At 37.9% G+C, this 26,304-nt stretch overlaps 1 protein-coding gene across 4 annotated transcripts in view; it reads left to right on the plus strand.

Moving 5' to 3' along the window:
- GAPVD1 (GTPase activating protein and VPS9 domains 1) overlaps positions 1–24,318 on the plus strand; it is a 65,006-nt gene extending 40,688 nt beyond the window's left edge. For 2 of the 4 annotated variants that reach the window (XM_049895358.1, XM_049895359.1), the window contains exons 14-25: positions 2,489–2,566; positions 2,697–3,067; positions 5,373–5,460; positions 9,829–9,951; positions 11,373–11,502; positions 13,256–13,362; positions 13,690–13,849; positions 15,352–15,539; positions 16,013–16,226; positions 18,172–18,244; positions 19,170–19,367; positions 20,704–24,318. In XM_049895358.1, the coding sequence (XP_049751315.1) occupies positions 2,489–2,566; positions 2,697–3,067; positions 5,373–5,460; positions 9,829–9,951; positions 11,373–11,502; positions 13,256–13,362; positions 13,690–13,849; positions 15,352–15,539; positions 16,013–16,226; positions 18,172–18,244; positions 19,170–19,367; positions 20,704–20,844 (1,871 nt within the window). In that variant the 3' untranslated portion in view covers positions 20,845–24,318. Of the gene's footprint in view, positions 1–2,488; positions 2,567–2,696; positions 3,068–5,372; positions 5,461–6,406; positions 6,488–9,828; positions 9,952–11,372; positions 11,503–13,255; positions 13,363–13,689; positions 13,850–15,351; positions 15,540–16,012; positions 16,227–18,171; positions 18,245–19,169; positions 19,368–20,703 lie in introns of all 4 variants that reach the window. The other 2 variants (XM_049895357.1, XM_049895356.1) reach the window with 2 other exon arrangements.
- The last annotated feature ends 1,986 nt before the right edge of the window (positions 24,319–26,304 follow it).

Here is a 26,304-nt window from a genome sequence, read left to right on the forward strand (position 1 = left end):
AGTTGTGACAGCCAAAAATGTCTCCAGATATTGCCAAATATCCCCTTGGGGAGCAAAATCGTTCCCAATTGAGAACAACTATCCTAAAACAACAGTTCAAAAGTATGGTCCATAGGCCATTGAGGGTACTCAAGACCCTTTCAAAGGAAGGGGGTACAAGGTCAAAACTATTTTCATAATAATACTAAGGGGCTGTTTACTGTTTTCGCTGTGTTGACATTTGTACTAATGGTTCACAAGTAAAATGCGTAAAACTGCTGGGGCCTTAAGCATGAATCAAGGCAGTGACATCAAACTACACTAGCAGTCATTGTATTCTTCACTTGTAGTTTTAAAAAAACAGGTTTTCCTTAAGAATGTCATTAATGAAGCAAAAAAAAAAAAAAAGTGTTAATTATATCTCAACCCGTGAGTACACGTCTTTTTAATATTCTGTGTGAAAAAATGGGAAGTACCCCTCACACATTTTTGCTGTGTTCCGAAATACGAGATGTTGCAAGGAAAAGCACTTGTATGATTGTCTGAGTTGTGAGTTTAACTGGCCATTTTATTTGTTTGTTTCTCATGAAACACCATTTTTACCTGAAAGAAGGACTGTCAGGCAAAGTATGGTTATGCTCACTTGGGTATTTGGCAGACATATTTTCAAAAATGAACAAAGTGAGCCTGTCACTTGTAGAGTTTGTTGCCAATGATAAGATTTAGGCTTTCACGAAGAGTGAGCTACTTGTATCAGGTGGACACTTGAGACTATGTTGGCATCTCCTTTCTGGAGGGGAGATAGGAGGGTAGAGAGGGTTAGAAACTGGCAAAATTGTCACGAAAGGAGAGACTGGAAGGAGGAAGCGGGCTGACACATTAGGGGGAGAGTAAGTGGGAGTATGGAGTAAGGTGTATATAAGCTTATATGTGACAGACTGACTTGATTTGTAAATGTTCACTTAAAGCTCAATAAAAATTATTAAAAAAAAAAGATTTAGGCTTTCAAATAAAAATTAGAATTTTGGAAAACTTGTATCTGTGAGCTTGACAGCTTCTGTTATTTAAAGACTTTACTGGTGAGACTGGCGTGATAGTGAGAATATGATTTTTCAGTGTTGTATAATGAAATGTGTCAATATTGGGAGTGTTTTCCAGATGATCAATGTTATAAAATCATGCATGGGAAAAAAATTCCATCCAAAGTGTACCACCATAGACTGATTAATTTCAGTGTAAGAGTGCAGAAAGTTCACTGATATGGTTCCAGATCCCACATTGTAGCTAACCTTTAAAAAACTACTTCTTATCAAGACTTAGTAAAGTATTAAAGAATAATACTCACAGTTATCTGAAACGGCTCTTAAAATATCATCCCTTTTCCAACTACATATCTGTGTGAAGCCAGTTATTTTTTTTAAATGTATTTCAACCAAGACAATTCATAGCAACAGATTGACTACAAAAGTAGAAATGTGAATCCACCTGTGTTCTATTAAAGCCATACATTAAAGGAATTTATAAAAATGTAAAACAGTGCCATTATTCCCATTAGTTTTTGTTTTGGAAAATAGAGTTATTTTCCATTTGAAAGAAGTTATTTGTGGTACCATTTAATGGGGTTATGATTGTTATTTTTTAACAAATTATTTTGAAATTTTTGTTTTAATTTCTAATGCAGTAATTAATAGAGATAGCCAACTTAAACGAAGATTCTCAGGGTCAATAATTTTGTAGAGTGTAAAGGACCTCAGACCAAAATTTTGAAAACTGCTGTTATAAACTGTCTTTCATAATGATAGACTATTTTTATAATTTTGAAAAAGGAAATAAAATGTAGAAAAGGAAAATCAAAAGGCATAAGGTACTATCACTTATTATCAAAAAAGATAGCTTTAGATTGAAAATGTTTAGATTAACAGTTCCTTTTATATATTTGAAAGTTTTAGCTTCTACGTATTTATCTGTTTTAATGCGTCCATTCCTGGTTGTTTAGTTATATGTTTAAAGAAGTCGTTATCTTTTACTCTGTAGCTTATTGTACTTTAACAGTTAAAATTGTTTCATGGTGTAGTGTAGTGTTTGTGTTTATTATAGTCTTTTTTAAATTTTTGAGTTATTTTCTGAGAGCAATATTAGAATTCCAAATTTTACAGCTTTTTCTTTATACCTTTTTCTGCAGGTAGTATTGGCCCTATTCTTATAGGTGGGGGAGGTGAGACTCAGGGAAGCTGTGACTAAAGATTTTGTTGACTCTGTGTTCTTTGCACTGTTTGGCCATTAAAAGTCATAGCCATGTGCATATCCAGACCATGTAAATGTAATGAAAATCTATATAGACTAAAAACATAAAATGAATGTGAAATAATCAGAATTTTATATTTATTAGATTCTTTTTTTTTTCTGGCATGCCCCTCTAGTTCTAATTAATTAAAAAAAGAAAGCTGTCAAAAAATACTTGAGCCCTGCAAGTTCTGAGTTGGTTTCACAGTTTGATATTCTGTTTCAGGTGCCCATCAGCTGACCTCTCCTCCTTCTCAGTCAGAGTCTCTCCTTGCCATGTTTGATCCACTGTCTTCACATGAAGGTAAACTAGGGAAATGAACTTCTTGACTCTTGTCTTGGGCATGAGCAGAAGAAAGAAACCAATACCCTTTTTTAACGCCTTTGTTGGATCATTTGTGTCTCAGTTGCAAAACTCTTTTTCTGTGTTCAAGGGGCTCCTGCTGTGGTAAGACCAAAGGTTCACTATGCTAGGCCATCGCATCCACCACCGGATCCCCCAATCCTAGAAGGAGCAGTGGGAGGACATGAGGCCAGGTTGCCAAACTTTGGTTCACATATTTTAACTCCAGCTGAATTGGAGGCATTCAAGCAAAGACATTCGTACCCTGAGAGACTAGTTCGCAGCAGGAGCTCTGATATAGTGTCTTCTGTCCGACGACCCATGAGTGACCCTAGCTGGAACCGACGTCCAGGGAATGAAGAGAGAGAACTCCCTCCGGCTGCAGCCATTGGTGCTACTTCTTTGGTGGCTGCACCTCACTCATCATCTTCATCCCCGAGTAAGGACTCCTTGAGAGGAGAGGTATGGACACAGGCTGTGTAGGAGAATTTGCTAACTGTGGTCAGCTTTAGTGTTTTATTGGCTTAGTTCTCTTGATGTCTGGAATTAAAGTGAAATATATGAATCTAGGATTAAAGATGGCCAATAATCATGATTAAAGATGGTTTGTCAATCTGATAGGCAATGATCATAACCCACAGGAAACCTATGCAACTTTGATTTTGTAGTAATAGTATTTTGCATTTTGTGACTCTTTTTTCCAAACAATTTTATATCTAATTTTGTTTAAACCTCACAGTATCTCTCTGGGATGGTTAGATGAGGTATTTTATTTTGAAACAATCACGAAGTTATAAAAAAGTTGGAAGCACAATACAAAGAACTTTTTTCCCCGAGCTGTTAGAGAGTAAGTTGCCAACCTGATGTTCCATCATCTCTGAATACTCCTAGTACAGCCACCAAAATCAAGAAATTAACATTGATAACATTACTACTATATCATCCTCAGACACTGTTCATTATTTCCCCACTTACCCCAGTGCCATTTTTTATGGTGAAAGTATCCCTTTCAGAATCATGTGCTGTGTTAGTTGTCATGTCTCTCTAGTCTCTGTCACTCTAGAACAGTTTTCCCTTGACTTTGGTGGCTTTGACACTCTTGAAAATTATAGGCTACTTATTTTGTAAAATGTTCCTCACTTTTAGTTTGTTTGCTGTTTTCTCATAATTAGATTCAGGTCATTCGTCTTTGGCAAGAATATCACTAAAGTAACACTGCATTCTTTTCATTGCATTCCATCACTGCACAATTTTGATTTGTCCCATCAGTATGGTATTCATTTAGATCACTTGATGGAGGTGTTTTCTGCCAGTCTTTGCTACTGTAAAGTTACTCTTTTCCACTTTGTAATTAATAAGTACTTTGTGGAGAAGTACTTTGAAGTTATGTAAATATTTTGTTCTTCATCAGATTTCTAATGTATCAACTTATTAATTTATATCTGTAGTCTTGTAGTTTTCTATTTTAGTCAATAGGTTTATTACTACTATCATTTATTTTAAAGCTCACTTGTTCCTGATTTGGCCAGTGGGCGCCCCTTCAAGCTGGCTCCTGATAGCCCTGTCACTCTTTGAACATTTCATTGCTTTCTGGCACAAAATGTGCCAAGCTTGTCTTGTACTTAGCCTGCCCTTGCCCTGGAATCAGCTATTTCTCCAATGAACCTTTATTCTTTTTAATGGAAAATTGTTTTTAGAACTCAAGATTTGAGTACTAACTGTGCTAATTGCTATAGAGGTGTTGCTGCTCCCAGAATCTCTCTCTGTGGGCAGAACTAGGGAATATATGTATGCACATATACATACATATGTTTACATTTGTTTTTATTTCTGTACCTATCTATGTACATATTTATATTGAGGACCATAAGCTCACACCAATACAGTCAATTCCAGTCCAACAACACGAAATCTAATTTTATCTTTCTCCCTTTCTGTATGTATAACTCTCTTCTCCAACAGTGAGAAACCTACTTTCATTATTCATGCATTTACTTACTTGATCAGTCCCCCTGTATGTAACCAGTTTTGCATTCCCACTGCCAACGCTTCCCTGGCACAGATGCCCTCATCTGTCTGCTTTGGCTCTCCCAGTTTTGTAGATGAAGAACTAGGTCACATGATAGGCCAGTAAAGGCAATTACTGTCCAGGCCCTTTGATATGTAGCCTTAATGATAATGTAATTGGTGTTCAGAACATGAACTTTGGAGTTGGTCACATCTAGGCTTGAGTCCCAGTTGTGCCACATATAGGCTCTGTAACTTTGGGAAGGATAGGGAGGTAACCTTTTTAGCCTGATAATTTCTCATTGATAAAAAGAACTTCATAATGGTGCCTATCTTTTAAGGCAACTCTGAGGATTAAACGAGATAATATATATCCTTACTCTCAGCATTTGCACGTAATACATACACGGATTTATTATTAGTACTACCACCACCACCTCTGCTACCACTCTGGAGTTTATTTGTATTGCATTTAACCATTATTCATTCAGTAAGTATTAATTGAGTGCCTACTATGTGCCAAGCTCTGTATCAGGCATTGGAATTACTAAGAATAATGAGGTAGTGCTTGCCCTCAAGGCGATCACAGTCTGATGCTTACAAGGTACACTTTGATTTTTTGAAGTTGGCTTCATGGCAATAAGAGCAGTTTTAAGGCAAACAGGAGTGGTTTTTGCATTTCACAGACTTACTGAACTCTTTTTCATAGTAATTTATCCTGCTACCCAACTCCAAATAAAGCATCAAACTCTTTCTACAGGCTGAAGAACGCAAAGATAGCGATGATGAGAAATCAGACAGGAACAGACCATGGTGGAGAAAACGTTTTGTTTCAGCCATGCCTAAAGGTAATTCTATTAAAGTATTAGAATGCAATATAAGTGACAAGAAGCAAAGCCCCAAAATCTCTTTCAGAGACCCAATATCTCAACTGCTCTGTGAGGCTTGCTGGGCCTAAATTTCCACCTGTTTTTAGTGTGTATAAAATGGTTCCAGTCAGTGGATACTAAAGCAGAGCTTTAGAAATGACAGTTCTTGTTCTTTGCAGGAAGTGATAGTGGTTTCAGTAATGGAAATCATGCAGGTCACGGTTGTTTAAATACCCTATAACATAGTTATGTATTGCTGTTAATTACTGCAGGAAAAAAGGAATGTTACTGGTAATTAAATACTGAAAAGTCATCCTTTACATTCCTGGAATAAATTTAAGTTTTTTATGTCTGTGTTCATTGAGAATGTTTATACCTTAAATATTAGTGTTTATTTTGGAAGGCAAATGTATACAATTGTTTGCTTTTTTTTTGTGATAGCCTGGCATCACAAGAGATTTGAGTTGGCAGAAGCATCTCTTCCTGAGGGGAGGGATCATACAGGATTAAAACTAGAGACTTCTTCCAAAGGCCTCTCTCAAGAACTGTGGCACTGAGGAGCTGAGGAAAGTTGCTTTCACGCCATACTCAAGCCCACTTGAGGAGGAGGAGGAGAGAATGATGCTCTGAGTTTTGAGTGTGTTGTTTATGAGCAGAGGTTAAGAGGCAGTGGTTTTTACTTATTTCCAATGAGTTCCTATTAAATCATTCTTGACCCCAAAGCAGATTCTGAAAGCTAATTTAAGAACCTTCAATGCTATCTTAAGAACAATTATCAATTGACGCTCATGATTCCTTAGCTTTTAAACTTTTCAGCCTCCTTTCACTTAGAAATATTGGCCCACCAGTAACTCCAAAATGACTGCTGTCTTCCGAGTAGTGCAGTATGTTATATGTCACACTACTGACTTTATTTAATTTCCAGCTCCTATACCATTTAGAAAGAAAGAAAAACAAGAAAAAGACAAAGATGATCTGGGGCCTGACAGATTCTCAACACTCACAGGTTTGTAGACCCATGGACTTCCTGGCTCCTTCATTCCCAGAGCACATATTTCATAACACTTTTTCTTGGGTGCCATAAGCGTTGCCTTTTTTAGAAGAGTGTGTGTGTACAGTGGGGATTATGTTCTTCATAGCACTGTGGTTTCCATTTGATGGCCACAGTGAAGCTCAGTGTGCTCTTCCTGCAGACCGCCACCACCATCATCATCCTCATTATCATAACTTCTGTTTATGATGAGGCCCCTGATCGTGAGCCTCTAGGCATATCATTCAACTCGACACTTAGTGGGATGATGAAACATGGTGCTTTTTAGGAAAGTCTGGTGACGGTTTTGGTACTGTGCATGCCATATCTTTTGGATCACTGATTGAGAAGTTTTCTCTAATGTTGATCATAGAACTCTAAATTTATTTCCATCTATAGTTTGTTCTTGATTATTCAGGATCACAGTGAAATCCTGTTTTACCGAATGTTCTCTTTTTTGGTAATAAAGTATTTATTCAAACAGTATCATAAATGCCAACCATTATAATAAAAGCTTTATAAACTTTACCAGTTTTTTTCAGCTTGAACCATTTTAACATTGCAGTCTAACCAGAGGAAAGTATAACTAGGAGTTGAGTTCTTACCTTCTTCAGCATTTGTATTTCTGCAGATTCTTTGTGGCACGTTATGAACGAGTGTCCTAGAAGGGAAAAGTTTGAGAGGTAGTGTTAATGACCCAGCCTGAGTTTGGTAGTAGTGTACTATTTCCCCTGGCTATGGCGCATCTAGGGGGAAGTTAATTTCTCACCTCTTTTTTTCTTATCTTGATTTTAAATATGTTATCCTACCAAGTTAAAATGAAGAAATTATATAAAAATGGGATAAGTTTCAAAAGAACATCCTCCTCAAAGAGTTCAGCATAGTGCAGGTAGAATCCCATTTTAATGCATTTTATTCTAATATTTAGTCCTATATGTTTAAGTCTATTTCTGTGTCCTAATGTACATCCCTGCCTTATCTGATATGGTGACCTCCCTGAAATACAGGGTTTTGAACAGCAGGGAGATGTGCTTATAGGCCATAGTTTCCTGCTGAGAGCAGTCAGGCACTTACTTTGCTCAGTTAGTAGGTACCTGGTGAATATCTGACTCATGCCAGGCATTGTGCTAAGCGTTGTGGGTATTAAGTCCAGTAGCACATGACCCCTGTTCTTCAGGAACTTACAGTCTGACTGGGAAGAATTGGAAAGACATTGTCCTTTTGGCGGGGTATTTATGTTACTAGTGTTAGTATAACACCAAAGTTTACAAAGGGAGATATTCTTAATGAAATTTCTTGTTTTTAAAATACTGAATAACTTTGGAGAAGGTACTCATTTTTACTTGTGCCTTTGTTTAATATTCTTCTTGATTCGTGGTGCTGAGACTAGAAGCTAGCTAGAAAACAGTAACTTTTTTTCATGAAATAATTTATTTTCTTGGTGTATGATTTAAGCAGTTTACATTCCCTTCGGATGCAGACATTGGTATCCAGACCTAATTAATGACCCATTTAAAAATTACTAAATCAATTTAAAAATGTTATGAAAGGAAAATTGCTTACCAGTCTGTCCATAATCCCGCCACCCTAATTGCTTTTTTTTATATTCTCCCATCTTTTCACATATCTGTATGTGGTTTTTTCATGATTAAATCAGAGTATGTATGTAGCTTTTTATTTTTATTTAATCACAAGTTGTTCATAAACCCTCTCCTTATTTCTACTAGACATAGCTGGTTTTTTAATCATTTTTATTGGCTATAAAATAATCATATTCTGCTACAGCATCAACATTCTTTCATTTGGATATTTAAATTGTTTCTAATTTTTTACTATGAAAATGCTGCACACAGCTTTGTATGGATAGCATTTTTTGTTTGTTGGTTTTAATTATTTCCCTGGGATAACATTTACAAGAATGGTGTGATAGTAATAAAGGGCATAAGCAATATTGTGGCTTTTACTGTGTTTAGTCAAAGTGTCCCACCCCTTTTTCAGAGCCTTCCCTCACGCTCGAAACCAATAGCCAAGAAGTACTTCCCCCTGCCCCAAAAGACTCTGAAATGATAAAGGTTTTGTCAATTTATATTTTGAAAAAGGTCATATTTAGTTAGGAATACGTTATCATGCCTTCAAATACATTATAGCAGACAGGTTAAATTACTTCGGAAATCCCCTTTCTCCATAGTTTACTACTTTACAAGATATGAATACCAAATGTTTGTTTCGTAGAAACAAAAGAGGAGCTTGTGGGCTTGCTACTTAACCTCTCTGTGCCTTTGTTTCCTCTACTATAAAATGTGGGTAAATAGTACTTCCTGGCACTTGATAAGTGCTTAATGTTGGCTATTGTTAATAATAGCTGCTATTAAAATACACACACACACAAACACAAAATGGGATTCTACTAGAATGTGAACGTGTATGATTAACTGCTTGGCCTAGAGCTGTCCTTAGAGTTTGTCTGACTATGGAACTTAATTTTGTCCCATAGATCTGTAGCAATTCTTTGCTTTGACAACCCAGTTAATTAATGACTCTACCGTTTTAGACTCCAGGAAAATATTTTTAATGTGCTGATTTTGTTGGCAGGATGTAACAGTCCTGTCAATAAACAGTGCTGCATTTGTGATTGTGATAAGCTTTTTCTCTGTGCATCCCAGGTACAATTCCAGCACTCCCCAAGAATGTCTAGATTATCTAGGAGTGCCTCTGACACCATTGCAGCACAAAAGTGCTCTATTCCAGCAGCTGCACTGTCATGGTGAGACTTAGTGAGACAGAATATAAACATCTGTAGTTCTCAAATGTGATGTAGAGAGAGAAACTCATTAAGGGAAAATGGAGTAAGAAATTTTTTATTATTATATAAAAGGGCTTAATTCTAAAGTTTGGATACTTTACCTCTTTTTTTCCTCCTTCAGCATGGAGATGTCTGAATAAGTGGAGTCTGCATATAAAAACGCATTGTTGAAAGTTCTGTTAGCATGAATTGCTAATAACCGTGATCTGGGTCTAAGCACTTTAGAAACCGTCATCCATTCAGTCTGCACTGAACTTTGACACTGTCATGCAGAATTCTGGCAATGATGAGAAAGTGGAGCTACTCCTCCCAGTCTCCTGCTTTCACAAGGCTCTCAGACCTAGAAATGGGATGAGTAGGCAGCTGCATGGTGCCTCTTAACATTGAGATATGTGCTCTTTTTAAGTCTTACCTCCTAATCCACCCTTGGGATTGTACTACTGGTGTCGTACTAACATCAGCATTGGTACAAACCAAAGGGAGCTAATTCACATACTGTCCTTTCCCCCTGCAGATGATCCCAGCCCTAGACTCAGTGCACAAGCTCAGGTCGCTGAGGATATTCTGGACAAATACAGGAATGCCATTAAACGAACCAGCCCCAGTGAAGGAGCAATGGCAAACTATGAAAGTACAGGTGATAATTATGATAAAGATTTGAATAGTAACTTTTGTATCACAATGATAAAGGTAATTAAAAGTAGTCTTTAAAAGAAAGAATAGCTAGGGGAATGTGTATTTCAAACCAAATCAAATTGAATTGCTGTCCCTCTCTATACTCTCCCACTATGCCTGGGTATGCCCAGATGTTCAGCTGCGTTCGAGTTGTCATCCCATAAGGCCGAGGTTACTGGCCCAGAGGGAATTTAGGGTGTGCTTTTTTTTTTTAATGGGAGGAGGTTCTTTTTCATAGTCTGCAGAACTGTGCTTTTATCTGGTTATTTAGATTCAGTATACATGTGGAAGCAGACTCTTAGGACAGGTTATCCATTGTTGCTTGGGACTTATTTTTTAAAGGATTCTGTTTTCCTCACAGTGGAATACTGAATAGCTTGTTAGAAAATATGATATAGTCCCCCAAATAAATTAAGTGGGTAACAAAAGTGTATAAATGCATAAGTAGTATACTGTATATATTTATGCTTGAATGTGCATAGAGTGTCCCTGGGAGAATTCATAAGAAACTGGTAACATGAGTTGGCCTTGAGGAAGACTCAGGCACACTACAGGGGGCAAGGGAAGAGGAGAACTTTCCTTCCCACACTTTTTTTATTTCGAAAAGTTTAGAATAACAGAAAAATTATAAGAATAGTAAAGGTCCATATATTCACTACTAGACTTAACAATTTTTGCCACGTGTTCTTTTTTCCTGAAGCATTTGAAATTAAGTTATCGTGTAAGAATAAGGATATTTTCCCCAAAACCGCAATATCTTTATTACCTTTTTATTCCTTTTGATTTTATATGTGTGCGTATTGTCTACCCTTGATTGATTAATTAAAAACTAAAGACAGCTCTGAGAACACAGATCTGTCCTTGCTGCATTTGTGAGTTAGCCCCGTGGCTCATTTGTGAGTATAGTGGAAGGAACTCTTGTCAGGAGAATCAGGAGACCTGAGCACTTGGTCCACCTCAGCCACTAGCTAACCAAGGGATTTACAGCAAGCCATTTTCTGACCGGGCAGAATTCCATGTCTATAAAATGAGGGTGTTAAGTAAAATAATTTTTGAGGTCCCTTTCAATTCTGTGGTTCAGTGATTCTGACTACAGAATATTAACTTTATTACGTTAATACAGACTTTAATTGTTCTATGTTAGGGTTGGTACAAGAAGTAAAACCATTTTCTTCTCAAAACAACTGATCTCTTGATATATTATTGTTGCTATCAATAACTTAAGTTTAAATGCTTGAAGGTTTTTTTTTTTTTTTTAAAGAACTCTACTCTTATTGCACAATATAGTACTGATTTGTCAGTGAGGTGCTTTGAATACTTATTAGTGGCAGAATACCCCAGAGTTAACCTGGCTATCCTTTTTTGGGGGATGTGTTTGTTTAGAGGTTATGGGTGATGGGGAAAGTGCACATGACTCTCCTCGTGATGAAGCACTGCAGAACATCTCGGCTGATGACCTCCCAGACTCTGCGAGCCAAGCAGCCCACCCCCAGGACTCGGCTTTCTCTTACAGGTAATTCCTCTTACAGAATTTAGGATTTTTGGGTTTGCACTTTTGGTTACCGTTGTAGTTACTCAAGTGATTGAGTCACCTGATAAATGTATATAACCCAGAGAGATAAGAATGAAATGCCTTTTTTTTTTTTCCTGCTGTAGATGAAGGCTTTAATTCAGGGTTAAAAAACTCACATGCACACAAGGGGCACATAAGTAATTTAAATGAAACAAGTGGCAGTGCTTCTGTCCATTCAAAGCTACCAGCCCATGTGAGAAATGTCCGGGGGGGGACTGAGATAATTAGGCAGGATCAACTGCCACATTGTTGAATGACTAGCTGTCCCCAGTAAACTAATTGGAGCCGTCTCAGTTTGTCATTCCTTCATGCCCTGGGCAGGTCTTTTTAACTGGGCTTGAGAAAGAACATGACTTTAGGGGCCTTTGTTTCATAGGAACCTCTACTTTCCCTGCCAGGAGCATCAGTTTTAAGACACCAGTCATTTTTTGTGGAGTTACAAGGTTTTATCTCTGTTGCTGCCTCTCCTTCTCTCTTTTTTTAACTTTTTTATTATAGAAATTCTCGAAATATACAAAAATAGAAGAATACAATGACGGACCCGTTACCCAGATTCAACAGTTAATTAATCCATGGCCAGTATTGTTTCATATGTAACCCCCCATGTCATTTTAAAGCAAAGTCCAAACAGCATATTATTTACAAGTAACATGAGGCTTTATAACTTTTTTTCTATAGTAAAATTAGGAGGAGAGTGAGACAGCATTTTTATTTTCTGACCATGACTTATTTTATTTTGCTAAATTCACCAGGTCACTTTACCATTATATATTTCATAAGAGCCTTTGCAAAGTGGGTGAATGTTATATTTGATCAGCTTGATTTCTAAATTAGTCATTTTATAGGAAGAAAACGAATAGGGAAAGATTCCGAGCTAGTCAGATCAGGTGGCAAGTGCGTCTGCCTGCAGAGGAAGAGCAAACTGCCCTGTTCTCGAAGGTGTTTACTTAGGTTGTTGTCTTTGGATGGTGGGTCTGGACATTCTAAAGAAGCTGTGTTCCATGCCCACAGAAAGGGCCACAGGTTATAGCAGATAAAAGAAACTCAGTTGTATCTCCCAGTATGAAGAACCGCATTGTTGTGGAGGGCGACACCTTACTGAAGTGTGCTCTACCACCAGGTAGTATTTAGTCAGCAGTTCAAAGTTAAAAGGAAGCCGATTTTGGCTCGATACAAAAAACTTTCAAACACAGAGCAATTGAAAAGGCTTCTTGTCAGATGGCGAGCTTGTCTTGTGGTAGGATCAGCGTTTCTCCAGAGATGAGGTGGAAAGGATTCAATTCTTATTTTGGTGGTGGTGGGGTCTGATGACTTCTGTGGTCCCCTCCAACTGGCATAATATGATCTTTGTACTCTTGCCACATACCCAGCATAGAGCTCAGCATATGACAGAAGTTAGAAAGGATTTGCTGTTTGACTGAGGACTTTACAGAATGATTCTTGCCCAGAGTACTTTCACAGCCTTGCTTCATGGGTAACTAGAAACTCTCTTCCTTTAAGTGAGGTGTCAGCAAGTTAAAAATTATCTTTATTTCTGTCCATTTGGAACATTTGAGTCCTCAGGTAGCATATTGATTTTTGTAGTAAATGTTTCTAAAATGTGACCATCTCTGGTTAAGAAAATTAATATGTTAGTGTTTTTTGTTAGTATTAGTATATTTTATTAATACATTTTGTAAATCTCATTCTTCAGAGATGCAAAAAAGAAACTGAGGCTTGCTCTTTGCTCTGCGGATTCTGTTGCCTTCCCAGTGCTAACCCATTCAAGGAATGGTTTACCAGACCACACAGACCCAGAAGGTAAGTTGCTGCATGATAGTTTATTTGTTCCTATATTTATAGGTTGAACTATATGAAATTGCCAGTATTTAACTGTGTTTAGTTCTGTACAGCACTTCCATATGGTTCAGTATAATGGATTTATATTACATCACTTAAGGGCACTTTGATTATTGATGGTTCATTAATCAGTTCTATAATTAAATGGTTCTGTATATGGGAGTGGTAATATAGCTAATGATACATGGTAAACCAGAGCTGTATGCAGAGGTGTTACAGCTATATGTGCCCATGGAAATTCTCAACAGTAACAGATTTCTTACTAGTATTTTTTGTTCATTTGTTTAGACAATGAAATTGTATGCTTCTTAAAAGTTCAAATAGCTGAAGCAATTAATTTACAAGATAAGAACTTAATGGCTCAACTTCAAGAAACAATGCGTTGTGTATGCCGCTTTGATAATAGGACTTGTAGGAAACTGCTGGCATCTATTGCTGAGGACTACAGGTAATTGACCCAACCTGTTCAGCTCTTAGACCTGAATTGCATCTGTATTTTCTCTTCAGTCATTATTCAGAAACGAATCTAGGCTTACTGCAGAATGCTTGGCTATGCTTTCCTGGGTATAGATTTCTGAGGAATACGTTTGATTATTTACCCCAGAAATGTAGTCATAAACAAGCTGCTCTTACTAGTAGAGTAACATGGTTTACCTTAGCTTTGCACTAACGCAGCTTTAGTATGGCTGTATTGTGAGGCCAGAATAGCTAGGATATCATTTTCCTTTTTCAGGGGTGATAGGAAAGACTACTTCCATGGATCAGAGAATCAGGAGTAGGCTTAGGAATGGCTACCCTTTGTCTGCTGCCAGTCCTTGGCTAATGGTTATGGAGAAAAACTAACTGAGATGCTTAGGACATGAAGAGACATTGAGGCTTGGGGAACAGGTGCTCCAATGATTGTTATATTTAGACCATAAGTAAATAATCAGTGGGGAATGTTTAATGACATAGTGCAGTTTCTGGTAAATATGATAACCTACCAATGTGGAGATCATGCTTCAATATAAAGTGGACCAACTATGCAAAGGGACTTAGTAACATTTAGTGAGTTAGGTTGCTAAGTGTTCAGCCCAATAGATAGTATTTTTCACAAACATGCAAGATAATTTTTTTTTTTTGTATTTAGGTGAGGGTTTACAGAGTGAATTAGTTTCTCATTAAACAATACATTGTTTTTGTGACATTGGGTGCCACCCCCATGACATGTCAACACCCTCCTCTTCTCGACCTTGGGTTCTACATCACCAGCTTTCATGTTTCCTCCTGCCTTCTTGTCCTTGTCCCTGAGCTGGTATGCCCATTTTAGTCTTGTTTTGTTTTATGGGCCTGTCTAATCTTTGGCTGAAGGGTGAACTTCAGAATTCACTTCATTACTGAGCTATGAGGGTGTCCGGGGACCATACTCTCGGGGTTTCTCCGGTTTCTGTCAGATCAATAAGTCTGGTTTTTTTTTTTTTTTTTTTTTTTTGAGTTAGAATTTTGCTCTGCATTTTTCTCCATCTCTGTCCAGGACCCTGTATTGTGATACCTGTCAGAGCAGTTGGTGGTGATACCAGGTACCATCAGGTTGTGCTGGACTCAGTCTGGTGGAGTCAGTGGTACTTTTGGTCCGTTAGTCCTTTGGACTAATCTTTCCCTTGTGTCTTTGGCTTTCTTCACTCTTTCTTGCTCCGGATGGAGTGAGACCAGTGGAGTATCTTAGATGGCTGCTTGCAAGCTTCTATGACCCAGACACTACTCACCAAAGTAGGATGTAGAACATTTTCTTTATAAACCGTGTTACATGCAAGTTAATTCTGTTTCTTGAGCTGACAGCATGATTAGTCCTGCAGAAAATTGTCTACAGCCAGACATGCCAATTTGTAAAACCAAGGGTTATGAAATAATTTTCCAAAGAAATTGTGCACTGTGTATATCTGATAGCCTGCAATGCATTTTTTCTTTTAGAAAGAGGGCCCCGTATATCGCTTATCTAACTCGTTGTCGACAAGGACTGCAGACCACACAGGCTCACCTGGAAAGACTACTACAAAGGGTTTTGCGGGACAAAGAGGTGGCCAATAGATACTTTACTACCGTCTGTGTGAGGTTACTGCTTGAGAGCAAAGAAAAGAAGATCAGAGAATTCATTCACGGTACCTAAATGCCTCTTCAGCTGTATATTATTGAAAAGATTTTGGAATTTTTTGTTTTGAGTACCTACATGCCTTAGAACAGTTCCTTAAATACCGAGAGTTATTTTATAGATTCTTAATAATTAACTTTTGATGTCAAACAAATAGATTACCTTTTTATCCTGGATTGAATATCTGTAGTTAATAAAAATTGGGAAAATTGACAACTTTCTGAATCTATAAAATTTTTTTCACTTTTTAAAATGAATTGTTTTTGTAACAAACTCCTTGCTCTTAAACTTGGATGTATGTCTTATTTTTTTCTTGATTTTAATGATTTGCCTGCATATTCTTCTAAAATAAACCAAACCCAGACATACCTTTGGCTTTAGATTATGGTATCTGCATAGCTAGTGATTAAAATTATTTCTATAACTTCCTTTTTAAAATTATTCAGATAATTTACTTAAACTTTTTATTATTTTGCATTGGAGACTTTCAGAAACTCACAGCAGCTGATGATAAAACTGCTCAGGTAGAAGATTTTCTGCAGTTTCTTTATGGGGCAATGGCTCAGGATGTCATATGGCAAAATGCCAGTGAAGAGCAGCTTCAGGATGCCCAGCTGGCCATTGAGCGAAGCGTGATGAATCGGATTTTCAAGCTTGCTTTCTACCCTAATCAGGATGGGGACATACTTCGTGACCAGTGAGTGCTTCTCTGTTTAGTGCCCCTGTTGAACTCTGTAGGGATACAGCAGGTAGCTGCATACGTTAGGCAGCGTATACATAAGACTTAGTATCTGATACTAAAAAGAAATGCATCAGTTACCATTTTTCACCCATCAGACTGACAAGATCAAAAAGAATGATAATATCCAGTGTTCTCAGGGATATGGGGAGTTAGGCTTGAAGGAGTATAGATTAGTAAGGTCTTTTGGGAAGAGACTGCGTTCTACCCTGCCTAAAATATTCCTCCCTTCCTTCTTCATGTGATCAACTCTTACTTACCCTTCAGATCTTGACTCAAGTGTCACTTCATTGGGGAAACTTTCCATACCTTTCTGACAAGTTAAATCTGCTGTTAGGGCTCCCAGGCCTGTGTACCTTTCACAGTGCTTGCCAGAGTTGCAATTTTACGTTTGTTTGAGTCACAGTTTCTCAACCTGATGCTATTGACATTTTGGGCCAGAAAATCCTTTGCTGTAGAGGGCAGTCCTGTGCATTGTAGGATGGTTAGCAGCACCCTTGGCCTCTACACTAGATGCCAGTAACACCTCCCCCCAAATTGTAACAACCAAAAATGTATTCAGACATTGGCACATGTCCCCTGGAGGCAAACTCAGCTCCTGGTCTTGAGAACCGCTGGTTTATGTGATGATCATTGGATGAATGCTTCTCTCCCCGACTGGATCGTTCCCAACGTGAGAGCAGGAACACAGTGTTTTTATTCACCCACTCTATTACAGTGTCAAGCGCAGCTGGACGGCTAATACATGCTCGTTATACATGTAGCAATGAACAGTTACATATTTTAATATCAGAAATACCTGGAATTGTGTGGTATGTGGATTATATCTCAATAAAGCTGTTTTTTTAAAACAAGTATATCCTAAATATACATCTGGAATGGTCACAGTGGTTATTTTTGGGTAGTAGGGCTATGGATGACTTAGCATTTTTATTTTTCCTCATCTGCGATTTTTTTGAGCACTGCTTCACAACCTTGTTGAAGTTGCTCCCATGCTTCCTGACAATAACAGTGGCTCACTGTGCCAGTGACTCTCAGGGGGACCATGTAGCAGAACCTCAGGGTGGGTCATTAGTGGTTTATATAAGTTTTTTTAATGGAAATTTTAAGATATCGCATATGTACTTGAGAGAACTCACTTTTGTGTGAATGGATTAGTATCATTTCTACCTGCCCCCTCACCTGTGCAGCTCTCAGAGGCTGCTAGCCCACCCCAGGCCTTGGCACTTAAGTACACCACCTGGGTCCTGTTTCCTGTGCAGAGCACCAGCCTGGGGCTTCAGGCATAGGATAAGGAGTAGGGGCATTCAAACTGTAATTCCTGTAAAGAGCAGCCTTGAAGTAGATTATTCCTACCCATAGCCCTACGGCGTTTCTGCAGGTTTTATCAAGTGGAGAGTCAAGGTGTTCTGGAAACCAGGAAAGCTGTGTTTAGCCCCTGCTGCTGATCCATTTGTGGCCTTAGGCAAATTCTTTACCTTTTTAAGCCTGATTATTTTCATCTACAAAATGAGTTGGGTGTTCTCAAAGTCCCTTTTCCGTTCCAATCTTTAGTTTCTGGCTTGTGATCCCTCTATTTCCTCTCAGCTTATTTATTATTAAAGAGTGTGTCCAAGCAACTCCTGGGCTAAGGACTCCTCTCCTTTATCCTTTGGAATGCTGTCCCGGTCCAGGAAAGTAGGACTTTCATCCTCCCTACATCCCCTTGGCTCTCTCAGCATTTCTACGCAGGTGCTAAATATGAGACTTTTTTGACCTAGAAGAATACTTACAGTCTCAACTGTAATTTCAATCTGTATTTAGAAATAAGTCTAAAATGTTTTTTAATGTTTTGCAAAGATCATTTATAACTTTTTGTGTACCTGAAATGTATATTTATATGTACTTCTTGGGATGTTTTCAGGGTTCTTCATGAACATATTCAGAGATTGTCTAAAGTAGTGACTGCAAACCACAGAGCTCTTCAGATACCAGAGGTAATACAGGTTTTATAGCATGGGTGATACTATTAACTAAAAGTTACTTGGTATACCATGTATGTATTACAGGTTTTTCAAGAATTAGAATTTAATAAAAATATAGAACACCATTTGCACAGGTTGTAATTCACTCTAATTATAAAGTTCCTGAAGGTGCTTCTGAGGGCTGAAATTCTCTGGCATGGAGAGGGCCATGAGTAGTAGCAAGGAGGGAGGGCCAGCATGGAGGAACCCCTCCTCTGAAGCCACTAGGTATGCAGGAAGGGCTTCTGGCACTCAGCCCTGCTCTCCCTGGGGCGGTGCTCTGCATTGCTGTTTTTATAGTCAGGCTGTGCAGAAACTTCACCTTTGAAGAAAGAGTCCTGTGGCACTCCAAGAGAGGGAATTGAATCCATAATGTGGCCTCAAAATTACCTTTTTGTTATTGATAGTACAAGGTAGTTGAGCTTTCTGGTTGTTTCATTAAAATTCCCACTAATGGATTATTAATTGGCATAATGTTTTTAATTATCTTTGATTTTACAAATGTGTTATTTCTAGAACTACTATAACAAGGGTACATATTCATTTTTTAAAGTATATTCTTTTAGTAGCTTGTCTGTGCTTTTGGAATCAGCTAGAGTATAAAAAAAATACAGATGTTCTATTCTGGGCTATTTAAGAAAGATAATTATTTGAAATTTTATGAACTCTAGGTTTTGTTACTGTATTCCCTTTGTCTATTAATGGATATCTGGGTTGTTTTATATGCAAAGCAAATTACAGTTTGAAAATTAATCTTCAGTTTTGGGTGGAATGGGAAGAACAGTAACATGGTTTTCCTGGAGAAAGGAAAAGGTAGCCTCCTGACATAAAGGTTGCTGTGGTCGCTACTTGTGGTTGCCTTTAAGGTAAAGATCTGCCTGTCTGTGGTCTCACTTAGGTATATCTTCGGGAGGCACCATGGCCATCTGCACAATCAGAAATCAGGACAATAAGTGCTTACAAAACCCCCCGGGACAAAGTGCAGTGCATCCTGAGAATGTGCTCTACTATCATGAACCTTCTGAGCCTGGCCAATGAAGACTCTGTCCCAGGAGCAGATGATTTTGTCCCCGTTTTGGTTTTTGTGTTGATAAAGGTAGGCTCCTTACTACTATTAGTTAAAAGAGCTTATTTGGCATTCTGAGCAGGGTAGTGCAGGACTTCACACGATGTTAGAGGATTCAGCTCTTTTCTACATTTCAAGCTCTGTAGTATCCAGAAAGAAGGTGTCCAGTGTTAAGATTTGTTCTGTCCAAAAGTGAGAGTTTTCAAAAGAAAGGATGGAAGGACTAGATTCCTGAACACTGTCAGGTTTTAAAGCAGTGCCTAGAATTTGTGGTTAAAGCATACAAACTACATGAGTTTAGGGATTGGTTATTCACACTGATACATCCTTCGCACCTAAACAATGCTTGGCACACAGTTAGGACTTAGTGTATAATTATTGAATGAGGGCAGGTTCTTTTTATTGTGCTTTTACTGTCTTCTTTCACACTGAATTCTTCATAGTACTTGTCACATAGACAAATTTACCAATCATGTCACTCCTTTTTTAGCTTATTTTGTAGTTGTAACATATTAGTTTTTAAAATACTGACATTTATTGTCCTTTTTTTAACTTTAAGATTAAAGTTTTATCATTAAAAAGGTTTATTTAGAACAATTTTGGGGGGAACCCTGCAGTTTGGGAGCACATACCCCCTAAGTGACAGTATCATCAGTCACGTGTTCCAGTCAGCTCAGCCCGTCCATTGGTTCTCGATACTTTATCTAAAGATTAACACATCTAAGTTAATCAAATATTAGACTAAAAAACGATTGTTGAGAGCAGTTCTTAATTTAATGTCTAAAGTGTATTTGGCATATAATCGTACTAATTCTTAATGTTCGCAATATTTCTGCAACCTGAACTCTTGGAGTCAGAGACCTTTAGGATGAGTTTGCGATCAGCCATCACAGCTCCTCTTTTGACTGCTGCTCTTCTCTTTTCCACACATGATCTATGTAGACAGTCACTTTGCAGAGCCAGCCTAATCTAGTTTTAAGGAAAAGGCCTTAGCTTGTCTTTTCTCTTACGTGAAATAAGGCGAAAAAACAGTTACCTGTGTTACCTCGTGCAACAGAGGCCATATTGTCATTTTTTTGTTTCTTCTGTTGATTCTGCCAAGACCTCCTAACCAGATATAACTCAGTTTGCATACGATTTATTTCCTTATGTGGTGTCCAGCTAGGATAAAACCTGGGTTGCCTTTCCTTTATACTGTTGCTACTCAGGGTGACTAGGTTTTACAAATTACTTCCAAAAAAGAATTTTGGGATGATTTTCTGACGAACCAGTATCTCCTTCACAGAAAAACATTTGAAGAAAAGTGAAATGATTTTCAGAGCTGTAGATCTGAGTAATTGAATCTTTTTGGTTTTCACTTCTCTAGGCAAATCCACCCTGTTTGCTGTCCACTGTCCAGTATATCAGTAGCTTTTATGCCAGCTGTCTGTCTGGAGAAGAGTCCTACTGGTGGATGCAGTTCACAGCAGCGGTGGAATTCATTAAAACCATTGATGACCGGAAGTGACCAAGACCAAGGCCCGCTGAGGCAGCAGACTGTTAGTTGGACAAATAGATCTCTGAAAAAATGTACCAGCTGCTTTGAAGGCTGAAGATTGCTTTTGTATGATATTGTACAGTGCTCAGACATTTTAAAACAGATCTTTACTAAACAGATTAATGAGCTAACAAGCAGGTTTTCTTTGGGCTCTTTTCCTTTCAGAGTTGCATATTTTGTTATTTTCTTGTCCCCCAGTAGAGAGTAGCACTGCAAAAAGGGACCACATTTTTCAGGTTTTTTGAAATATTAAAAAACAAAAAAATCTCTTACAGAATTCCTAGATCTCAATCCATGGATATACATATTTTTTTTTCTTTTTAAAGAACAGTACACCTCTTTTAAGATGCTGTCTAATTTGTATGCATCTAATGGAAGGAAAATACCAGTTGCACTGAGGATTGTAATAGTGGTGACAATAATGGCATTATCTATAAATACACTCACCTAAATCGAAAAGCTAAGAAGGAAATGTAAATATAATATATATTTATATTTGATGCAACAAGGACATCTTCAGATTCTAATAAACAAGGAGTATTGCTGATAGTAGGTTGTAACATACCCTCTTGTGAAATGGTTTCCTTGACAAAGTTAAGCTGAGCTTAAGAGCAAACAAAAAAATACACAAAAGTATTTATTAAAGTGTAATACAATTTATCGAACTTCCTTAGGTGTGGAGTTTTATGCGCAGGGCTGCCTTTGATGAGGAGTATAAAAATCACTGAGTAAGTCACTCAGATATTTCTCACTATGGAAGTTTTTGAGCCTGCACGTTGGAGGTAGACTCTTAATCGCCATACATTACATTAAAAGGAACAGTAGGTATCTAATACTTTTTTGTGGTACTTCTCTCATTTGAAATACTAAATATACTGTAGAAACCCCAAACATAGCTCCTTACAAACCTTTAATTGTAATATATTTTTTGATGATTATTCACATTGAATGCACAGTCCAGGAATTCAGTGAATGTCATTTTTTTAAAAACTAATTTGTATTGTCTGCTCTAGTGATTCAGGTTTTACTAGTGATAAACTATTTTAATCAACCATACTATTCTTATGAAAAAAAATCTATTTTGGCAAGTTTTTGTGCCTTTATTTCTCTCTTCTGAAAAAAAGTATGTGTTTTAGTAGTTTGGTTTGCATTCTACATCAGTAATTAATCCAAGAATAGGTTTTTGTGTCTGAGAAGTTGGCCAAGGAGGCACATCAAAGCTTCAAGCACAAGTCTTATACGTAGGCCATTGCTGACTGGTTTCACTTTGTATGTTTACTAAACATGTTTACTGATTGGCTTCTTTTATAACAAACTCAGTCCCGTATTTTGAGTCCCTGTTGCTGGCAGCAGAGTTTCCAGGCATTTGTAAGGGAATTGTGACTAACAGCCCTGAGCAGATGAATACAGAGGCTTTCTGCTCCCCCCTAAGATCTGTGTTTCTTAATGCCTGAAGAAACTGGATTTTCTTTATGCCTTCACCTCTTCTCATTCATTTATTTTAAAACATCAAGTTCCATAGAAGTGTGCGATGTGGTTTCTGCATTTTAGGGAGAGATCAAAATTAAAGTAGTACTACGGAATGTCCTTTTGACTGCTAGGTCAGGAAATCTGTGTACAGAGTCGTGTGCTTTATGGGCTGTTACTGTAAACTTGTCTAGGTATTAGAAATCAGATCCCATTATAAATACAGGACAAACCGTATACCATGATTTCTAAGACCTAGCCAGTAGTTCATTTACGTCAACATTTGATAAAATAAATGTTAACAGAAGACTGAATATTTGGAATTCATTGTAATGAGATTTAACTCGTAAGTCAATGAGAGTCTTTTTTTTTTTTTTCCCTCCGCAATGGTTGCTAAATCTATTCCATATTATCACTGTGGAAATAAATATGAAGATGTGGACTTTGCACAAGGCTCTTTTCTGTGGAGGAGACGGTGGTGGATTTGGGGTATAGGGCTACACTGGAGCCAGGAGATGGGTGTGCAGTGCTAGAGCCAGTGGGGCGGGTAGAACCACAGAGATTCAGCATCAGAATTACACACAAATGCTGATGCTCGGGCCTCGACTTGGGTGCTGGCAGAGACGCACAGCCCAGCTGTCTCAGGAGCAGTTACTTTTCCTTCCGAAAACCCTGTCAGCATTAACCATTGCTTGTTTGATTTCATGACAGGATTTATTATAGAGCTGATTTCTGAATTTAGCAGCTGGTATTAACTACATGGCAGTGGAGGTGGTGTGTGAGATGGAGTAATTTGATTTTGCTCTTTCAGGAAAGAGAAATAGTTGTTCTTCACATGTTTCTTACTAAACTTCCTCCTAGTATTTATTTTACATGAAAGATACAGAGCAAAGTACAAAATCACCCATGGGGAACATTTGGTAGCCACCAATTATAGTACTGAATTTACAAAGATAATGAATATTAACTGGGGAGACAGTAGCTCAGCTCATGGAATCTTGTAACATTAACTCTTCTCTACTGAAAAGAAAAATCAATTTGTATTTTGTATTAATATTTTGCTTTTGGAAGTTAAGTAGTAGAAATACAGGTTGAAGATTTCCTTTCCTTGTAAAATTATTATTGTTTAAACCTGGTAAACATTTTGTTTGACTTTAGGTCAAACCTCAACCATGGTTATTGCTTTCTGCTGCTTTTTCTTTTTAAAAACCTGCTTATGAAAGCCTTTTTATACAGATAGTTAAATAGCTGTAGTAAAAGAATTAGGTTTTCTGAGAGATTGGAAGATATATGTGATGCATGGTTTTTCCCATCCTGTTGTGTTCTGGAAGTCTTTGTTTAAAGTGGACTTTACATATACGTGATAATGTGGTATGTCAGCAAGAGAACAAAAACCTGGCTCAAGCAGCAACTATTCTTGCCATGAGATTGTAGCTGGCTGTGTGTGCCAAGCAATGGCACCATTTTCCTGTTACTTGCCCTGAGTATTCCAGTTTGGACCAAATAAAGGTCAATTAGGTATTTTAAATGTGTAGAGTTTTACATTTTTCTTTCTCTGGTGTCGTTGGATACGAAGAGGGAAAGTAGGAACACTTGCTCAAAATTACTAGTGGATTGCATAGAAGCGATAGGTAGTGGAGTTATGCAGTCAGCAAAGGTAAATTAAGAGAGAGAAAGTGCTGTCCACTTGGGTAACAGCGGACAGTGTGGGCAGGGAGCCCACGCCTTAAAAATTCATCTCTGCTGCGTTGTCTTGTGTACCGTGTTCTCCTTGTGCTTCGCCTGTGTTAAAAATCTGTGTACTGCCTCTCCTCTTGAACCTGGCAAAATCTTTATACAAGCCTGAATTAATGAGCTTGCTCAATCTTGTGTATGTACAGGAAACCCATCATGTCTTCTAATGTGATTGCTAATGTATGATACCATTCTGTAAAACTCATTAAAAAGGGAGAGCAGTTTAATTCACTGGGTTTATGTTTCCATCATCTGTTTCGTATTCAGACAGAAGCATTTCTGAAAATTCCTTTGGCTTTTTGAATATTATGGATGTTCTCCATGAATTCACTCTCATATTTTTCATCCAAACATCTAAGGATATTTGTTAAGTGTGATATGAGAAGGAACTAGAATGACCCAGCAGTTACTAATGAGATGGTGAACATTGACTGTTTTTAACACAGTCACTATCTGACCCTTATATTTGGTAGCTATTCATCAGCCTTCGTTCTGAAAGCAGAAGTGTCACCATTGTAATCACGATACTCATTGAAGCTTATATGAATCTTTTCAGCTGAAAAGGTTACTATTAGGGAAGGCTCTCTTTCTCGCAGAGGCAGACTCACTCTTTAGGCTCCTCTCACTGGTGGAAAGGCGCTTTCTCTATGCTGATTGCACTTCATTTAGAAGGGAACATTTAAAAACTTTCAGGGCTCAGTTTTCATTCAGTTCATTCAGTATTTAAGATTAACGCTATTACTTGCCTAGAACTGAAAATAGAATTCAGCTCTTCTTGCCAAGTCAGGACTGTATCTCTCTCGGATTCCTGTTATATTTGTATTACTCAGACCTTTCTCCTTGGAGTCCCTGGATAGCGTAAACGCATTCAGCTGTTAACGGAAAGGTTGGAGGTTCTAGTCCACCCAGAGGCACCTTGGAAGAAATGCCTGATGACCTGCTTTGGAAAAATCAGCCATTGAAAACTCTGTGGAGTACAGTTCTACTGTCACACGTGGGGTTGCCATGAGTCAGAGTCAACTCATCGGTAACTGATGGTAACCCCATGTCCCAGTAAGTAGCTTTGTAGCTGTTTTCACAAAGGATGCTGAGCTGACAGTGCGTGCCCACAGTGCTGCCTGTAAAATGTTCTGTGATGATCCTAAAAAGGGAAACCAGGTCAGAAGCTTCTAGCGGCTGCACATGTGCCCTCTACCTAACGATTAAGTGTTCACTGAAGAGCTTTCATTTCAGTCATTTTGTTCAAGAAGAATCCACATTGATTGAGGGTAGCGTTGTACAGCTGATTACTGTAATTGCTGTCAATAAGTTGTACACTTATAAAAGTTGAATTGGCAAAAGTGTGATATATTTACAACAATGACAGAAGTCACTGTTGAGGCTGCTTATGTACAACCAAACATCTCATGGGATTTGGTTCCTTGGTTTGGAGGTTTAGGGTCGTGGTTTCATGGGACATCCCAGTTAACTGGTCTAATAACATATTCAGTGCTTCTGTTTTACCTCCTACTGGCTGAGTTGTGTTTCATTGTATGTATGCATGTATTGTGTATAAGTACCACATTTTGTTTACTCATTCATCCATTGATGGACATTTAGGTTGTTTCTACCTTTTGGCTGTTGTGAATAGTGCTGCAAGGTACATTGGTATACAAGTCTCTTTTTTGAGTCTCTACTTTCAAGACTTTTGGGTATGCACCTAGGGGTGGAATTGCTGAGTCATATGGTAGTTCCAGTCTTTTAAGGAATCACTATGCAGTTTTCCACAGTGACAATAGATAAGGGCTCCAATTTCCTCACATTCTTGCCAGCTTTATTTTCTGTTTTTTTTTTTTTTTTCCCCCTTACCCATCCTAATGGGAGTGAAATGTCATCTCACTGTGGTTTTGATTTGCATCTGTCTGCTGCCTAATGACCCTGAGCATCTTTTCGTGTGTTTGGTGGCCATTTGTATGTCCTCTGGTGAAATGTCTATTCATGTCTTTTGCCCATTTATGATTGGGTTAGTTGTCTTTGTTGTTGCTGAAGTTTTATATATATATATTGGTTATTAGATTCTTGTCAGATACGTGGTTTCTGAAACACTTCTCTCAGTCGGTAGCTAGTCTTTTCACTCTTTTGGTAAAGTCTTGAAGAAAAGTTTTTAATTTTTATGAGGTCCCATTTATTTATTTTGTCCTTTGGTGTTTATGCTTTTGTTACTACATTTTATAATCTATTGTTGAAAGC

This window comes from Elephas maximus, chromosome 9 (assembly GCF_024166365.1).
Source record: "Elephas maximus indicus isolate mEleMax1 chromosome 9, mEleMax1 primary haplotype, whole genome shotgun sequence".
Classification (NCBI taxonomy): domain Eukaryota; kingdom Metazoa; phylum Chordata; class Mammalia; order Proboscidea; family Elephantidae; genus Elephas; species Elephas maximus.